Raw genomic sequence first — 15,935 nt, 5'->3', positions numbered from 1 at the left:
GTTTAAATTCAGGAGGGCTAGCTTATTGTTGTGCGGTTCGCTCTTGTATCCTCCTACAAAGTGTAGTGATTGCAGGGATATTACTTGTAAGAAACAAAGTTTATTTCTCGCAAAGGAGTAGAGGATTGGTAATTTAGAAGTAGCTAAAACATCAGCCGCGAGCTTGGACTCTGCAGTGCACTGTTTCAGCTCTATCATTTGTTTTGAAGCCATCCATCCATCCATTTTCTACCGCTTGTCCCGTTCGGGGTCGCGGGGGGTGCTGGAGCCTATCTCAGCTGCTTCGGGCGGAAGGCGGGGTAAACCCTGGACAAGTCGCCACCTCATCGCAGGGCCAACACAGATAGACAGACAACATTGATAATCACATTCACACACTAGTGTTGCCAATCAACCTATCCCCAGGTGCATGTTTTTGGCCAAAGTACGTCTATTCTCCATCTTCTGTCTCTAAATTGTTTCTGCTTGTAAGTGCTCGTTGTGTGTGTTGACTCACATGCGCCTCAGCTAATAATTAACTACTGGTATTTTTCAAAGGCAGCGTAGTATCTTTTTAAATTCATTATTACTGCTGTATGTCATTAGAACAGATATACCGTAGAACCCTAGTAGGCAGACAGCTCAGGTATACATTTTGGAAAGTCTCTTTTGTCAACAGTGTCAACAATTACACAATGAGGACTGGAGGCGGATCAGTGCGGCATCTGCAGTGATGTGGACCCTGTATCGGTCCGTCGTAGTGAAGACGGAGCAGAGCCAAAAGGCAAATCTCTCAATTTACCGGTCGATCTACATCCCTATCCTCACCCATTGGTCATGAGCTTTGGTTTATGACCAAAAGGACAAGATCACGGGTACAAGTGGCCAAAATGAGTTTCCGCCGTCGGGTGGCGAGGCTCTCTTAGAGATAGAGTGACAAGCTCTGTCATTCGGGAGTAGCTCAATGTAAAGCCACTGCTCCTCCACATCGAGAAGAGCCAGATGAGGTGGTTCCAGATGCCCGCCGAACGCCTTCCTGGGGAGGTGTTTAGGGCACGTCCAGTGTTGGGACTAACGGGTTACTAAGTAACGTGTTACTGTAACGCCGTTAGTTTCGGCGGTAACTAGTAATCTAACGCGTTATTTTTTATATGCAGTAACTCAGTTACCGTTACTGCATGATGCGTTACTGCGTTATTTTACGTTATTTTTATGTAGTATCGGCTAGAAACAGGAGATCTGAGTGTGTTTTATTGGAGCGCTCCGGTGAAAAAAAAGAGGCAGGGGAGACGTTCCTCCAGAGCCGTACTTCGGGGCTAACAACCTTCACTTTACCCGGAAGAGGGTCTTTACAGCTGAGGGTGAATGACGAGACCGGCGGTTTGTTGCAACTTTGTGACTTTATTGGACGCAGCCATCCACCAAGCTAGAACACCTGCACGCACTCACTGTCGCCGCTCCCTCACCTCTCTCGCTCACTCACTCACTGACGTCACTCACCTCACATGTTGTCATATCTTAAAGGGCCACACACACACACACACATACGCTACTCTCATAACAACTAACAAGACATCATGGTGAAGCCAGAAGTCGAGTTTTTTAACATGGAGACATTCTCAATACTTTTCTTTTGTCGAGCACAAAGAAAATAACATTTTAGTTAAATGTAAGTTGTGTCTTGGATCAAAGATCCTATCTACTTAGAGTTAAAGTTAAAGTGCCATTATGTTGCAGCTATTTCAAATAGTTCTTCTAGATCTTAATGCAACATCTTTAAAATCACTGCCTCAAATGAACTCGTAATCCTGTTGTGTGTTGCTTTACTTTTTGGTCCACTTTAAGGGAGAATGACTGGATTGTGTTCTCTTAAAGGTGTTCTGAGCCCAAGGCTAGTGCTGACTTAGAAGAAGATGCTCAGTTTTTTGGGTCACGAGCAGACTGAACAACAACACAATAAAGACGATTTAGTGCGATACATTCCAGTGGTGGTACGATTAAGTTGAGCCAATTGGAACGTTGCCCTTTAACCCAAAACTTTGAAGCCATGAATTTGAATTGCCAGGAGTTGTAATAAGAGCGAGCTGCTTATGGAATGATCAAGCCAAGGTGATTAACCTCATTCATATATATAATATAATGCATATGTTCCTTGACTGCACTTAAATGTAGAGTATATGTAGAATATATTTATATTATTTATATAGAATATATTACATATATAATATGTTATATATATTATATTACTTATTATTATTCTTGTCTATTGTGAGCGAACTGTGGTGCTGAATTTCCCCCAGGGATCAATAAAGTGCTTTATATTCTATTCTATTCTATTCTATTCTATTCTATTCTATTCATATATATACACTATAGATATAGACATGTGAACATGTTAAAAAGATTTCATAAACATGTTACGTGCATATACGTTCATGACCTACTTTCTGAAAGACGACAATATATATTGGTGTACCATGCATTGCATTATTGCATGATACTAAGAGGAGGAGATGCAATTATAATAATTTAGCGCTCGCTATGTGACTTGTCAAAACTCAAACTGTTCTGCGGCCGCTGTAGTGCGTCTATATTTGCAGGGTTTCCGCGAAGTATTAAAAAGCATCAAAGTCATTATATCATGATCCGTTGCCCGGATCAGGTTTTGTTTAGTTAGAGACTACCTTAGTTCTGTTTCAGCACCCCTGGAATTGTTTGTGTTTTGGTTACCATGGGTGCTGATGAGTTTCACCTGCCTCTGATTAGTGTTCAGGATGCTCACTTGCTTCCGAGCACTAATCAGAGAGCTACTCATTCCTGTTTTTCGCCACAATCAGACTGGCTGTCTTATTTGCTTCCTGCAACAGTTACGTTGTTGAATTTATTTGATTCCTGAGCTAAGCTTCGCCATTGGGTTTGCCTGTTTCTATGCTAAGCTTTCGCGCTAGCTATTTCCTTAGCTTCACGCTTGTTGTGTACTCTGTATGACTTATGAGAATAAATCATTGTCTCACTTGCACCTTGCCTCCAAAGTTTCCATCTGCATCCTGGGAAAACGACCGATAAATGCTTTAAAATGTAATATCGGAAATTTTTGGTATTGTTTTTTTTATTATCGGTATGGTTTTTTTTTTGGGGTTTTTTTTGTTGTTTTTTTTAATTAAATCAACATAAAAAACACAAGATACACTTACAATTAGTGCACCAACCCAAAAAACCTCCCTCCCCTATTTACACTCATTCACACTCATTCACACAAAAGGGTTCTTTCTTTCTGTTATTAATATTCTGGTTCCTACATTATATATCAATATATATCAATACAGTCTGCAAGGGATACAGTCCGTAAGCACACATGATTGTGCGTGCTGCTGGTCCACTAATAGTACTAACCTTTAACAGTTAATTTAACTCATTTTCATTAATTACTAGTTTCTATGTAACTGTTTTTATATTGTTTTACTGTTTTATTCAAGAAAATGTTTTTAATTTATTTATCTTATTTTATTTTATAAATTTTTTTAAAAAAGGACCTTATCTTCACTCTGTCATGATCCGCGGTTCGGATCATGTTTTGTTTGGTTATGTTAGTTTTGGACTTTCTTAGTTGTTTTGTGCACTTCGGGGGTTTGTTTTGGTCACTATGGGTACTTATTGGTTTCACCTGCCTCAGATTAGTGTTCAGCACGTTCACCTGCTTTTGAGCACTAATCAGAGAGCTATTTATTCACGTTGGTCGCCACACTCTGTCGGGCTTCCTTGTTTGCGGTAAGCAACAATCACGTTTATGTATTTCATGTTCTAGACTCTGTGCTAAGTGGTTTCCTTAGCTTCGCGTGGATGACGTCACCCCGTCCACTGGTGATGATGTCAGAGACGAAGATTTTTTTTAAAATTTCAGTTAACTCTTTCTGTCAGCCGCCTCCAAAAGACTTAATTCCTAAAATAAGATATTATCAGGACATTTTTTCACAAGTTAGATTTTGTCAACCTCAGTCACCTCCGCCCCCAGTGACTCTGACTCCGCCCCTAAGGACTGTAGCCCCGCCCACGTCAAAGACTTTTTCCCTCTGTCCTCCCACACAATCTCAGGTGGGGGGAGAAAGACATTTTGGACAATTTAAAGGGGAGGATTCTACCCCCCTCCTGACCTTCCGCCACCCACCCTTAAAGATTGTTCCGGAGCGCGTCTGGTATCCGCCCCTTGAGGGGGGGGCTGGGGCCGGGAGCTGTACTGATGGGCAACCTCCGGCCCGTCCACCACCACCAGTCCATTGGCATGCCAAGCCTCGACCCCCAGCTAGACCGCCTCCGCCATGTTCATGGCTAACCTCAGCCCGGGTGGGCCTGCAGACGCCACCATCATCTCCGGTGGGCTTGCAGACGCAACTATCATCTCCGGTGGGCCTGCAAACGCCACCATCTCCAGCTCCTGTTCCTGCTCCTCGGCTAACTCCTGTTCCTGCTCCTCGGCTAGCTCCTGTTCCTGCTCCTCGGTTAGTTCAAGTTCCTGCTCCTCGGCTAGCTCCAGTTCCTGCTCCTCGGCTAGAACCTGCTCCAGTTCCTGCTCCTCGGCTGGCTCAATCTCCAGTTCCTGCTCCTCGGCTGGCTCAAGCTCCAGTTCCTGCTCCTCGGCTGGCTCAAGCTCCAGTTCCTGATGCTCGGCTGGCTCAGGCTTCAGTTCCTGCTCCTCGGCTGACATCTGTACCTGCACCACGCCAAGCTTCGCCGCCTGTACCTGCACTACGCCAAGCTTCGCCGCCTGTACCTGCACCATGCCAAGCTTTGCCGCCTGTACCCACACCACGCCAAGCTTCGCCGCCTGTACCTGCACCACGCCAAACTTCGCCGCCGGTACCTGCACCACGCCAAGCTTCGCCGCCGGTACCTGCACCACGCCAAGCTTCGCCGCCTGTACCTGAACCACGCCAAGCTTCGCCGCCTCTGCCTGCACCACGCCAAGCTTTGCCGCCTGTACCTGCTACCACGCCTGACTCATCTGCTGCTGCGTCCACGCCTGACTCGTCGTCTGTTTCCAAGCCTGCCACAACGACGACGCCGACGCGCCCACCTTCCCGTCGACCAAGGATGTGGCCGCTTCCTGGTCGTCCGCCTCGCCAAGTGCGCCCACCTTCCCGTCGGCCAAGAATGTGGCCATTCCCAGGTCGCCCGCCTCGCCTGCTGCAGCGGCGTTCCACTCGCCGCCGCCACTTGACTTGTCCTCGGTGGATTCGGGGATATTTGGCCTGGCGACCCACCGCCAAGTCCTCCCTCCGCCCTCCCGTGACTTTTGACCCTGGTTGGTTTTTGTTTTTTGTCTTTTTTTTGACATCTGGAATCTGTCTTTAAGGGAGGGGCTCTGTCATGATCCGTGGTCCAGATCATGTTTTGTTTAGTTATGTTAGTTTTGGACTTCCTTAGTTGTTTTGTGCACTTCGGGGGTTTGTTTTGGTCACCATGGGTACTTATTGGTTTCACCTGCCTCTGATTAGTGTTCGGCACGTTCACCTGCTGTTGAGCACTAATCAGAGAGCTATTTATTCATGTTGGTCGCCACACTCTGTCGGGCTTCCTTGTTTGCGGTAAGCAACAATCACGTTTATGTATTTCATGGTCTAGACTCTGTGCTAAGTGGTTTCCTTAGCTTCCCGTGCGTTTGGCACGCTTTTCTGTTGTTTGTTCTGTCTGTTTGGTACGGTGTATTATTTATTATAAATAAACCATCTCTTACCTTTACGCCTTCGTCCTGAGTTGTCCGTGTTGCATTGGAGGAACGATCCCGCATAAAGATGCGACCACCACGTGACACACCATACCTGGTTGTCCAAATTAGGCATAATAATGTGTTAATTCCACGACTGTATATATCGGTATCGGTTGATATCGGTATCGGTTGATATCGGTATCGGTAATTAAAGAGTTGGACAATATTGGAATATCGGATATCGGCAAAAAGCCATTATCGGACATCACTAATTAAAATGTAATACAATTGTAGGACAGGGCTGATAGTCAATACGGCAATCAATCAAACAATATATACAAATGAACTACATAACATTGCGGTCATTGATTAATTGCTACTGTCTATGTGTTTATTTTCTTCATCTCTGGCTTTAAAACTAGATACACGAAGTCTGTTAAGGTCCGATATTTAATACACGACGCATTTATTTCAGTCTCCACTTCAACACACATGAGCTAACTTGGCTAACATTAGCAACTCTCGTGACGGAGGCACCTCATGTGACCTACGGTGGCCTAGGTTGGACAATAGAGGCAATTCTTACACATACTTGCCAACCTTGAGACCTCCAAATTCGGGAGATTGGGGTGGGTGGGTGGGGGGGGGGGGGGTTAAGGGGGAAGAGTATATTTATAGCTAGAATTCACTGAAATTTAAGTATTTCTTATATATATATATATATATATATATATATATATATATATATATATATATATATATATATATATATATATATATATATATATATATATATATATAAATGAAAAAAATACTTGACTTTCAGTTAATTATGGCTATATATATATGGAGGGGGGGGGGTTGAGGTGGGCGGGGTCGGGGTCGGGGTTAAGGGGGAAGAGTATATTTATAGCTAGAATTCACTGAAATTTAAGTATTTCTTATATATATATATGAATATATACATATATATATATATATATATATATATATATATATATATATATATATATATATATATATATATATATATATATAAATAAAATAAATACTTGACTTTCAGTTAATTATGGCTATATATATATGTATGTATTTTATTTTATATATATATATATATATATATATATATATATATATATATATATATATATATATATATATATATATATATATATATATATATATATATATATATATATATATATATATATATATATATATAAATCAAATAAATATTTGACTTTCAGTGAATTCTGGCTATATATATATATATATATATATATATATATATATATATATATATATATATATATATATATATATATATATATATATATATATATATATATATTAGAGATGCGCGGATAGGCAATTATTTCATCCGCAACCGCATCACAAAAGTCGTCATCCACCCGCCATCCACCCGAACCAACATTTTATCAAAACCACACCCACCTGCCACCCGCCCGTTGTTATATATCTAATATAGACGATGCAAGGCATTAGTGAGGTTAGAATGCTTTTGCCTGTTAAAGAAAGGAGACTGATCCAATGCAGCAGAGACATTCAATGCATGCCACGCATTAATATCTCTTGGCCACGCATTAGTGGCCAAGAGATATTAATGCGTGATAATATTATTTATCATTATTATAATATTATTGTCATTTCCATTAAGAAAGTGTTGACTATTGTTGCCAATGCCCTCAGATCAGAAGTGCGTTCCTCAAACTTTGTGTGCGCAGTTGCAGCAAGCAGAACGATGCCTTTAAGAAGTTAAAAAAATGTTTTAGAGAGACTAGGCCTATATTTTCGTTAGGTAAAAAAAAAATGTCTGAATTTATTTCAATCAATATTAAAGGCCTACTGAAATGATTTTTTTTTTATTTAAACGGGAATAGCAGATCCATTCTATGTGTCATACTTGATCATTTTGCGATATTGCCATATTTTTGCTGAAAGGATTTAGTATAGAACAAAGTCGATAAAGTTCGCAACTTTTGGTCTCTGATAAAAAAAAGCCTTGCCCCTACCGGAAGTAGCGTGACGTCACAAGAGCTGGGGCTGCTGAGTCTTTCCTATTGTTTTCAATGATGGCCGCCAGAAGTGAGAGCGATTCCGACCGAGATAGCGACGATTTCCCCATTAATTTGAGCGAGGATGAAAGATTTTTGGATGAGGAAAGTGCAAGTGAAGAACTAGTGGGGATTGGAAGCGATTCAGAAGCTGTGAGAGGGATAGAGCCATACCGCTTTGAACCCGAAGCTGACGAAGACTGTCAGGAGTACGCTGCTGCTATTGATGCTGGAGGAGCACACGACATAGATCGCCTTCAGAATACAGAATGGTAAAATGTTATTTATTTATAGACTAGTTTTATCTTGTGGCCTAGTTTTGCACTGTTACTGTTAGTGTTACAACTTACACCCCAGGCCTATCTATAGACCAAGTATCTATCATTGACACAATGCTGGAGTAGCACACGACATAGATCGCCTTCAGAATACAGAATGGTAAAATGTTATTTATTTATAGACTAGTTTTAGCTTGTGGCCTAGTCTTGCACTGTTACTGTTAGTGTTACAACTTACACCCCAGGCCTATCTATAGACCAAGTATCTATCATTGACACAATGCTGGAGTAGCACACGACATAGATCGCCTTCAGAATACAGAATGGTAAAATGTTATTTATTTATAGACTAGTTTTAGCTTGTGGCCTAGTCTTGCACTGTTACTGTTAGTGTTACAAATTACACCCCAGGCCTATCTATAGACTAAGTATCCATCATTGACACAATGTCAAACCTAATTAATTACCCATTATTTCTATGGGCCACAGCTCCATATACCGGCAATACTAAAAATATGCATGTAGATTAATAAGATCCACAACAAGACAATGATAATATTAATTATTCCACATGTTTGCAGATTGCAGGTGTCCATAATAAGAATTGATTTACAAATATTATGAATATTTCTATTTCCAGGTGTACATGTCACAACTGTGTGAACATGGAGACAGTGGCTGAGTGTGTCTGCTGTCGTGAGCTAGATGCAGTGGCCAGAACGATGGAGGAGGAGAGGGTGGAGACGTGCATCATAGACCACCCTGGCTTTCCATCTGTGTGTCTGGATGAATGGGTGCTGCAGACAGCGTATTACGCCTACGAACAGCAATATGGCGTGCTGCAGCAACAGCAAAATGAGTGAGGCACTAATAAGTTTAAATAATTCTATCAACCTTTGGAAGATAAGTCAGAATGAGCACTTTCTTATCTTATTCTTATTCTGTGAAATGTACTGTGCTACAATGCACATGACATTATATATCATAGAAGTATTACATACATAAAACCGTAGATGTCAACAATATTTACAATTTACTGCAACAGTAAATGACAAATGAATAGAATGCATGACAATGTCTTTTGCATCTCAGAGAACAGTGAGTCACTGTGTATCCATGTCCGGATAATAACAGCTGCCATCATTTGCTAACAACTATTTTGTACTTGCAGGCGGAGACGACACACAGCCTATCGACAGTTTGTCCGCTTCTGCTGGGGATATCTGGGAAAGGAGATAAGGGTGGTACTACCAGCTTGTGTAGTACATAAGATTAGGACAACATTCCCATCGATGGACTACACGGGGTTCCAAGACGTGCAGTGACTGCAACACAATCCACATGGCCACTGTACTTAATAAATAAAATAAATAAATCAATCAATCAATCAATGTTTATTTATATAGCCCTAAATCACAAGTGTCTCAAAGGGCTGCACAAGCCACAACGACATCCTCGGTACAGAGCCCACATACGGGCAAGGAAAAACTCACCCCAGTGGGACGTCGGTGAATGACTATGAGAAACCTTGGAGAGGACCGCATATGTGGGTAACCCCCCCCTCTAGGGGAGACCGAAAGCAATGTATGTCGAGTGGGTCTGACATAATATTGTGAAAGTCCAGTCCTTAGTGGATCTAACATAATAGTAAGAGTCCAGTCCATAGTGGGGCCAGCAGGAGGCCATCCCGAGCGGAGACGGGTCAGCAGCGCAGAGATGTCCCCAACCGATGCACAGGCGAGCGGTCCAACCCGGGACCCAACTCTGGACAGCCAGCACTTCATCCATGGTCACGGGAATAACCCCTCCACAAGGGGGAGAGGGTGTGGGGTGGGGGGCAGAGGAGAAAAGAAAAGAAACGGCAGATCAACTGGTCTAAAAATGGGGGTCTATTTAAAGGCTAGAGTATACAAATGAGTTTTAAGATGGGACTTAAATGCTTCTACTGAGGTAGCATCTCTAACTGTTACTGGGAGGGCAGTTAACACTTACCGAAGCGACTCCTGTGCTTGGCGATGGCTTCCTCCTTGTCTGGCTTCTCCAGTTCATCGCAGAGGAAGGGAGGCACATCCACAGTGACGCTGACTGGTGTTCTCTGGTCAGGGGTCTGTCTGCAGCCAGCAACAACCTCCCTGATCAAGTCATCTACGTAGCCTGCAAAATACAATTGTACATGTTCCTGCTCACAACATAATATACTCATGGAGAGTGAAACTTGACAGTATTATTATCATGATACAAAGTGTCAAGTGTTTACATGTTTTGTGTCCTCTACACTTACGGTATGTTGGCTCTGTCGCGATTTTCTTGACCACATGGCCCCCTGCTTTATACTTCGGGTAGCGTACTGCATAGCGCTCAGCACCCGCTTGTGTAGTGGCTATAGGGCGGCTCGAGTTTTCATTCCAGTGCAGCCCAGCAAGCAGGTTCCTAGGTGTGGTAACAGAATAAGGTAATAATTAGTACTAAAGTATGGCACACACTAGTGACACTTAGATTAGTGTGGAAACATACCTGCACAGCATTCCGATGTATGAGAAGACATACATTTTCGGTGCGAACTGTATAAGATAAAAGACACTTTATTCAGTCATGCGTCCATACAATGTGTGTGTAAATTTATAAATAGTTTGTAAATTTTAATACAAATGTTTGTGTATTAAACTGTTTATAGTCAGCTATTAAAGCTTGATCTCCTGCAATAATGAAGCTGTTTTGTTTTTAATTTTAACACCACGCCAGAATTGTTTGCAATCTTTCTCACCAAGATGCCTAGCCACTATGTTGGACCTCTAACTGCCTAGCCACTATGTTGGACCTCTAACATTCTCTTGCTTACACTGACTGTATCAAGGCTACATTTAGTATGCTCTAGTATTTTGCTCCCTGGCCACCAAAGTCCTAGTGGCAGGTGGTAACCACCGACGCCACCTACAGGCGATCAGCCTAATTCTCACCTGTATGATAAGGCTATGGAACGCCTCCACCTTGGAAGTCTGGTGTTCACCCGACAGCATGGCGATATCTTTCAGCAGGGACTTGTTGTTGACCACCTCCTCCAGTTTCACTGCTGAGCGTGAACCTAAACATAAATTTAAAATAGAACAATGTTTCAACAAAAATGTTCCAGTCAACTTAAACTGGTTATTTACTTACAAGTTTATCTGAATTTTTTGACTTTCAAAAGATGTGCAGGAAAATACTGCTAGTCCCTCACTGCTTTCGGGCAACTTATTTGCCTACTCACTTTGTTTGAGCCATTTCTTTTGCCGTTGCAGTTGTCCATGAGTACAAATTGGGAAGAGGTCGCCATAGTCCTTGTGGATGTTCTGAATGTGTCGCACCACAGACTTCCACTTGGCAACCAGAAGTTCCCCCTCTCCAGGCGGTGTAGACACTGCTGCCCAGTAGAGGTGGTTGATTATACTTTGCACCCAGGGCTTCAGGTCTTCACAGTCCTTATGCTTGTAGATGGCGTTCAGTTTCTTTCCGATGGCTACAAACAGAAAAAAGCAGAAATTTGTGGATTAAATACAATATGGCATTCATCTGATCACTAATATGTACACACTACTTCACAACTTGTCATGCATACAAATAATCCAACTAACATTTTGCAACATGCCAGATGTCATAGCAGTGCCGTGTATTGGGCATGTTTTCGCGAATCCATTTAGCGATCTGTCTGTGTCGGTCTGTCACCAGCACCCCGACATCCAGGTCCCAGCTGATCAACAGCTCCACCATCCTCTTCAGTCCTTCCATCTCCATATGGTAGCTGCCAAGACATTCGTTGCTCTGAAATATATATAACAGATGTAGTAGAATTTCTGACCTTTGACCTATAGTTCATGTCTGTCAAAAATGTATGCTCATTTTGATTTCTCTTCCTCTTCTGTGGGACAAAAGTGAATTTTAAGTCATGCCAACCTGTCTACAGAATGTGTTGACTGTCTAAAGGATTCGAGTTGTTATGGAACAGATAGGAAAAACAACAAGACATTGACGCACTCGATAAGGAACAATGACGCACAACAGACATATAAAAAATGGCAGAAGACCGGAACTCGAGAGTGATTTTGGCTTGTGTGTGTCTTGTTGGCTCCGGAGTAACATGTGGTCTGTCTGCACGGCCATTCAACCTGCACTTCTGATAATGGGTAAATAAATTTGTTGTACTAAACTACTTTTGTTGCCTGTTTAAGCTTCGGACAATCCACTACACAAATTGGCGTCACGAACAGGATGGTTTAGAAGCTACAGGTCGACAGCCGCTCCCGCTCTCTCAGTCAGGCAGACAGTGTGCTGCACGCGCGCATAACAAGGTAAGCGTTTTGCTTAAAGTGTAAACATTTTCTGCCTGGAGAGAGTCGGATCGATAAGACTAATTGCTGAATCTATTTTTGATAAAAGATAGGTTTAGTCAGGTTCTCCAAAAACAACCTGGAATGGGGTAAATTATGGTTGGATTGAGTTGTTTTATATGTGATCATTTGTCTGTGTGTTTGTTGAAAACTTGTGATTTCTTGTTTTTAACATAAGGGGATTGTTGATAGAATTTTGGTGGTTTGGAGTGTTTTTGAAGCATAAGACGATGTGAGACGAAAAATTTCTTTTAACCTCTTCATCCTCTGTCGTTGTTGGCAGAGGATGCTTTTTTCTGCAAGTACATTAGGTTAGCCGGAGTTGGATACAGCTAAATTATAGGCAAGAGTTGCTAAACTGGTGTGACATTTGGCCCATACAAATTGATGACGTCTATGAAGGTGCGACATATCTGTTTATGTGGAAACTGCAGCGGTGGGAAAAGCCTCTTATAGGTGACCGCTCATTGACTCCGGTAAAGGAGATCAACTGAGCGTATAGCTGTCACGACAAATTTGGAAATTTGCTGCAAATAGACAGGTATTGATCGGGCTGCATATGGTAGAGCTTTGGTGAAACTTGGTGAAACTGTATGGACTGACCAGACACGAGTCTGTAGGATTGCTGGGTGATTTCCAGTGGTCCTATTGGGCATTAGGCCAGGTTTTTCCGTGTTGGTCAGGGATAACGCAGGTGTTGCTCCAATGAAACGGGTTAATCGCCGTTTTATGAGCAATGATGGAACCTGGTTTTTGTGATATGAGACGGCCGATTCCACAAAAGCACGTGTGCATTAGTTGTTTATAATGGTCCGGACCAGGAGGGCGTGGTTTGTGGGATAAAAATGTGTGTGTTTTAAATTTATATATATATATATATATATATATCTGCGTATTTTAATAACTTTTGTGTAGCACCTGGTTTCTTATCTGGTTTAATTCCCCCCTTCCTTTCGCCCCCTCTCGCAACCTCCCTTCACGCTTTTTCTCACAGCCCCGCTATCTGTAAAAGTTGGTAAATAACTAAAATGTGTGTGCGTGTGAGAAAGTAGACAAAGTTTATGTACAGAAAACATATGAGTGAATGATCTATCCATTTAATTATCTTATTCCGCTCTCGGAGGTTGGATCGCGGGGGCAGCAGCCTAATCAGGGAAGCCCAGAAAACCCTCCTTAAACTTGACTATTTGTCCATCTAAGAGTGAATGATAAATGTTGTTCTTATTATTAAGGTTCAGATATGATACAGCTGTGCTTCTGGATGAGAAAAATAGTTGTCTATTGCATTTACTTTTAACTGTGCTGGTAAATTCTACGTGTGAGTGACTGTGTGACGCATATAAAGAAAAAAAAAGAAAAGAAAAAAAAAAGGAGTCTCAGCTGGGAGGCATTTTGAGATAAGAGTGTGTGCGTGTGACGAGGCTGTGTGAGTGACAGCTGCGTGAGGCGTGGGCCGAAGAGGTGTGACAATGTTAGGATAGCATTGAGCTAGGTTAGCATTGTGTTAGCATAGCATTGAGCTGGGTTAGCATTGTGTTAGCATAGCATTGAGCTAGGTTAGCATTGGGTTGGCATAGCATTGGGCTAGGTTAGCAAAAGTTTGCTTACTGAGGCATAGTAAGGCTAAGTTAGCATCTAGCTTGGCATTACTAAGTGTGGTTGAACAGTTATTCTCGGTCTGTAGAGTGTGCTAGTAGTAGGTGCTTGCTAAGTCCAGTAAAATAATAGATATATGGAAAATTACACGTTTAAATATCAATAAATAAATACGGATTGTGGGACATTGAAACATTGTTTAATTCATCATTCATTTATATGTTTAGTATACTTTTTTGGTACAGCCTTGATGCTCTGCTGATCCATACAGTTCCTGGGTGGAAGTTGAGACAAACACACACGCACGAACATCATAGATTAGGACACACTGTAACTTTGAATTAATAGTTATACAACAAATAAATTAATAATATTGAATTTAAATTTGATAAAGATAAATTGATTATACATTGACATTTTAATTTTTTTAGGAATAAACAAACAATAAAATAAAAGTTAAATTTATATTCTAAAACATCTAGGGGTATCTGTGCAGGCTGTGAAACATAGAGTCTGAAGAAGTACAGATAAGAGCCACTCAGCGCCATTGTCAAAACAAAACGTAGAGGAGCGTTAAACAAATTCTAATCAGAAGGAAGACAGACCAAAATATGAGAACTTAAGTAAACAGACAGCAAGTAAACCAGAAATAATAATGTAAATAAATAACAAAGAAAGCAAATTTCTATGTGACATTGGTGCATGTAGAATTACAAATAGAGAATAAAACTAAATGGAAATAACTGTCTGCAAGATGAGCATGACGTCATGAATTGTGCTCGGGTTAGTAATAGATAGATAGATGGACAGATAACACGTTATTGATTCCTTCAGGAGAGTTCCCTCAGGAAGAAGAAGTAAAAAGTAAACAGTAACTAATAAGGGTATAAATGGAAACAGAATAGAAAAATATTACAAGGAGAATAAAAATAGAACAGTAAAATAAGAGAAACTAGGCATTAACGACCATGATATAAAAAAGAGGAGTTGTACAGTGTAATGATGTATGAGACAAAGGATTTTTTATAGGCTAAACCAGTAGTTCTCAAAGGAGGGTATGGTGTTTCCGCCCGGATAAAAAAGGGGGGTACTTGAAGGTATGCCAAGGGGTACCTGAGATTTTAAATATTTAAAAAAAACCCGACAATTCAAAATCCTTTATAAATATAATTATAGAAGAATAATTCTTCAACAAAATAAATATTTAGAATTAAGTTCACGAGCCCAGATGGATCTCTATTACAATATCCAAAGAAGGTTGATGATTGATTATATGTATAGAAATTTTGATTATAATTTAATCACTTGTTTGATTTTTAAAACGTTTTAGTTATTCTTATTTTTTTGTTTGTCCAAATAAGTCAAGTAAGACCACAACAAATGAGCAATATGGTGCACTGTTATACAATTTAATAAATCAGAAAATAATGACATTATGCTGTATTTTATTTCTTTATTTTACTGGGAAAAAAGGTTGAAAACCACTGCCCTAAATCATATCTAAAGCTAAAATTATTTTATAAGACTGATTATTTTGGATTATTGTGTTTGTATTGTGAGAGAAGGAGAGAAAGTGAGAGAGAGAGGAAGAGAGAGCAGGTGAAAAAACAGAATGAGGGTCAAGAGGATGGTTTGAGAAAATATGGGAAAAGAATGTTTATAACCTTACGTTATGTGAATGGTTTCTAGGAGAACAGAAAATAGAAACATTGTGTGAAGTGTAAGGAAGAGATGGATACAGGATGTTGTTTGTAAAGGAAAACGAAAGTGAAGAAAAGATGAGAAAGTGACAAATGAAGGTATTCGTAAATGGTATGCTGTTGATTGTGGTTAGCTGCAAGTTTGGTTATTTGTTTGTTTGTTTAGTTGTTTAATTGAAATGGGAAGAAATCAATAGGAATAATTACGTGCAAAATGGAATAAAACTATGAGTGCGATA

The 15,935-nt window shown here is 40.9% G+C and overlaps 2 protein-coding genes across 2 annotated transcripts; one reads left to right on the top strand and one right to left on the bottom strand.

The window, feature by feature from the left end:
* The first annotated feature begins 7,569 nt into the window (after window positions 1-7,569).
* LOC133649694 (P2X purinoceptor 7-like) lies at window positions 7,570-9,508 on the top strand. The gene is made up of 3 exons (XM_062046347.1): window positions 7,570-8,030; window positions 8,677-8,895; window positions 9,208-9,508. Exons 1-3 carry the CDS (start codon window positions 7,774-7,776, stop codon window positions 9,359-9,361), a joined length of 630 nt encoding a protein of 209 aa, XP_061902331.1. The 5' UTR covers window positions 7,570-7,773; the 3' UTR covers window positions 9,362-9,508.
* On the bottom strand, window positions 9,416-11,829 carry LOC133649693 (uncharacterized). The gene is made up of 6 exons (XM_062046346.1): window positions 11,648-11,829; window positions 11,284-11,532; window positions 10,994-11,118; window positions 10,551-10,597; window positions 10,318-10,466; window positions 9,416-10,190 (listed from the first exon to the last, which is right to left on the bottom strand). Exons 1-6 carry the CDS (start codon window positions 11,805-11,807, stop codon window positions 10,018-10,020), a joined length of 903 nt encoding a protein of 300 aa, XP_061902330.1. The 5' UTR covers window positions 11,808-11,829; the 3' UTR covers window positions 9,416-10,017.
* Between the last annotated feature and the right edge of the window lie 4,106 nt (window positions 11,830-15,935).

This window comes from Entelurus aequoreus, linkage group LG05 (assembly GCF_033978785.1).
Source record: "Entelurus aequoreus isolate RoL-2023_Sb linkage group LG05, RoL_Eaeq_v1.1, whole genome shotgun sequence".
Taxonomy (NCBI): Eukaryota; Metazoa; Chordata; class Actinopteri; order Syngnathiformes; family Syngnathidae; genus Entelurus; species Entelurus aequoreus.
Note: the sequence above shows the minus strand (reverse complement) of the source record. Positions and strands in the feature narration are given on the sequence as shown.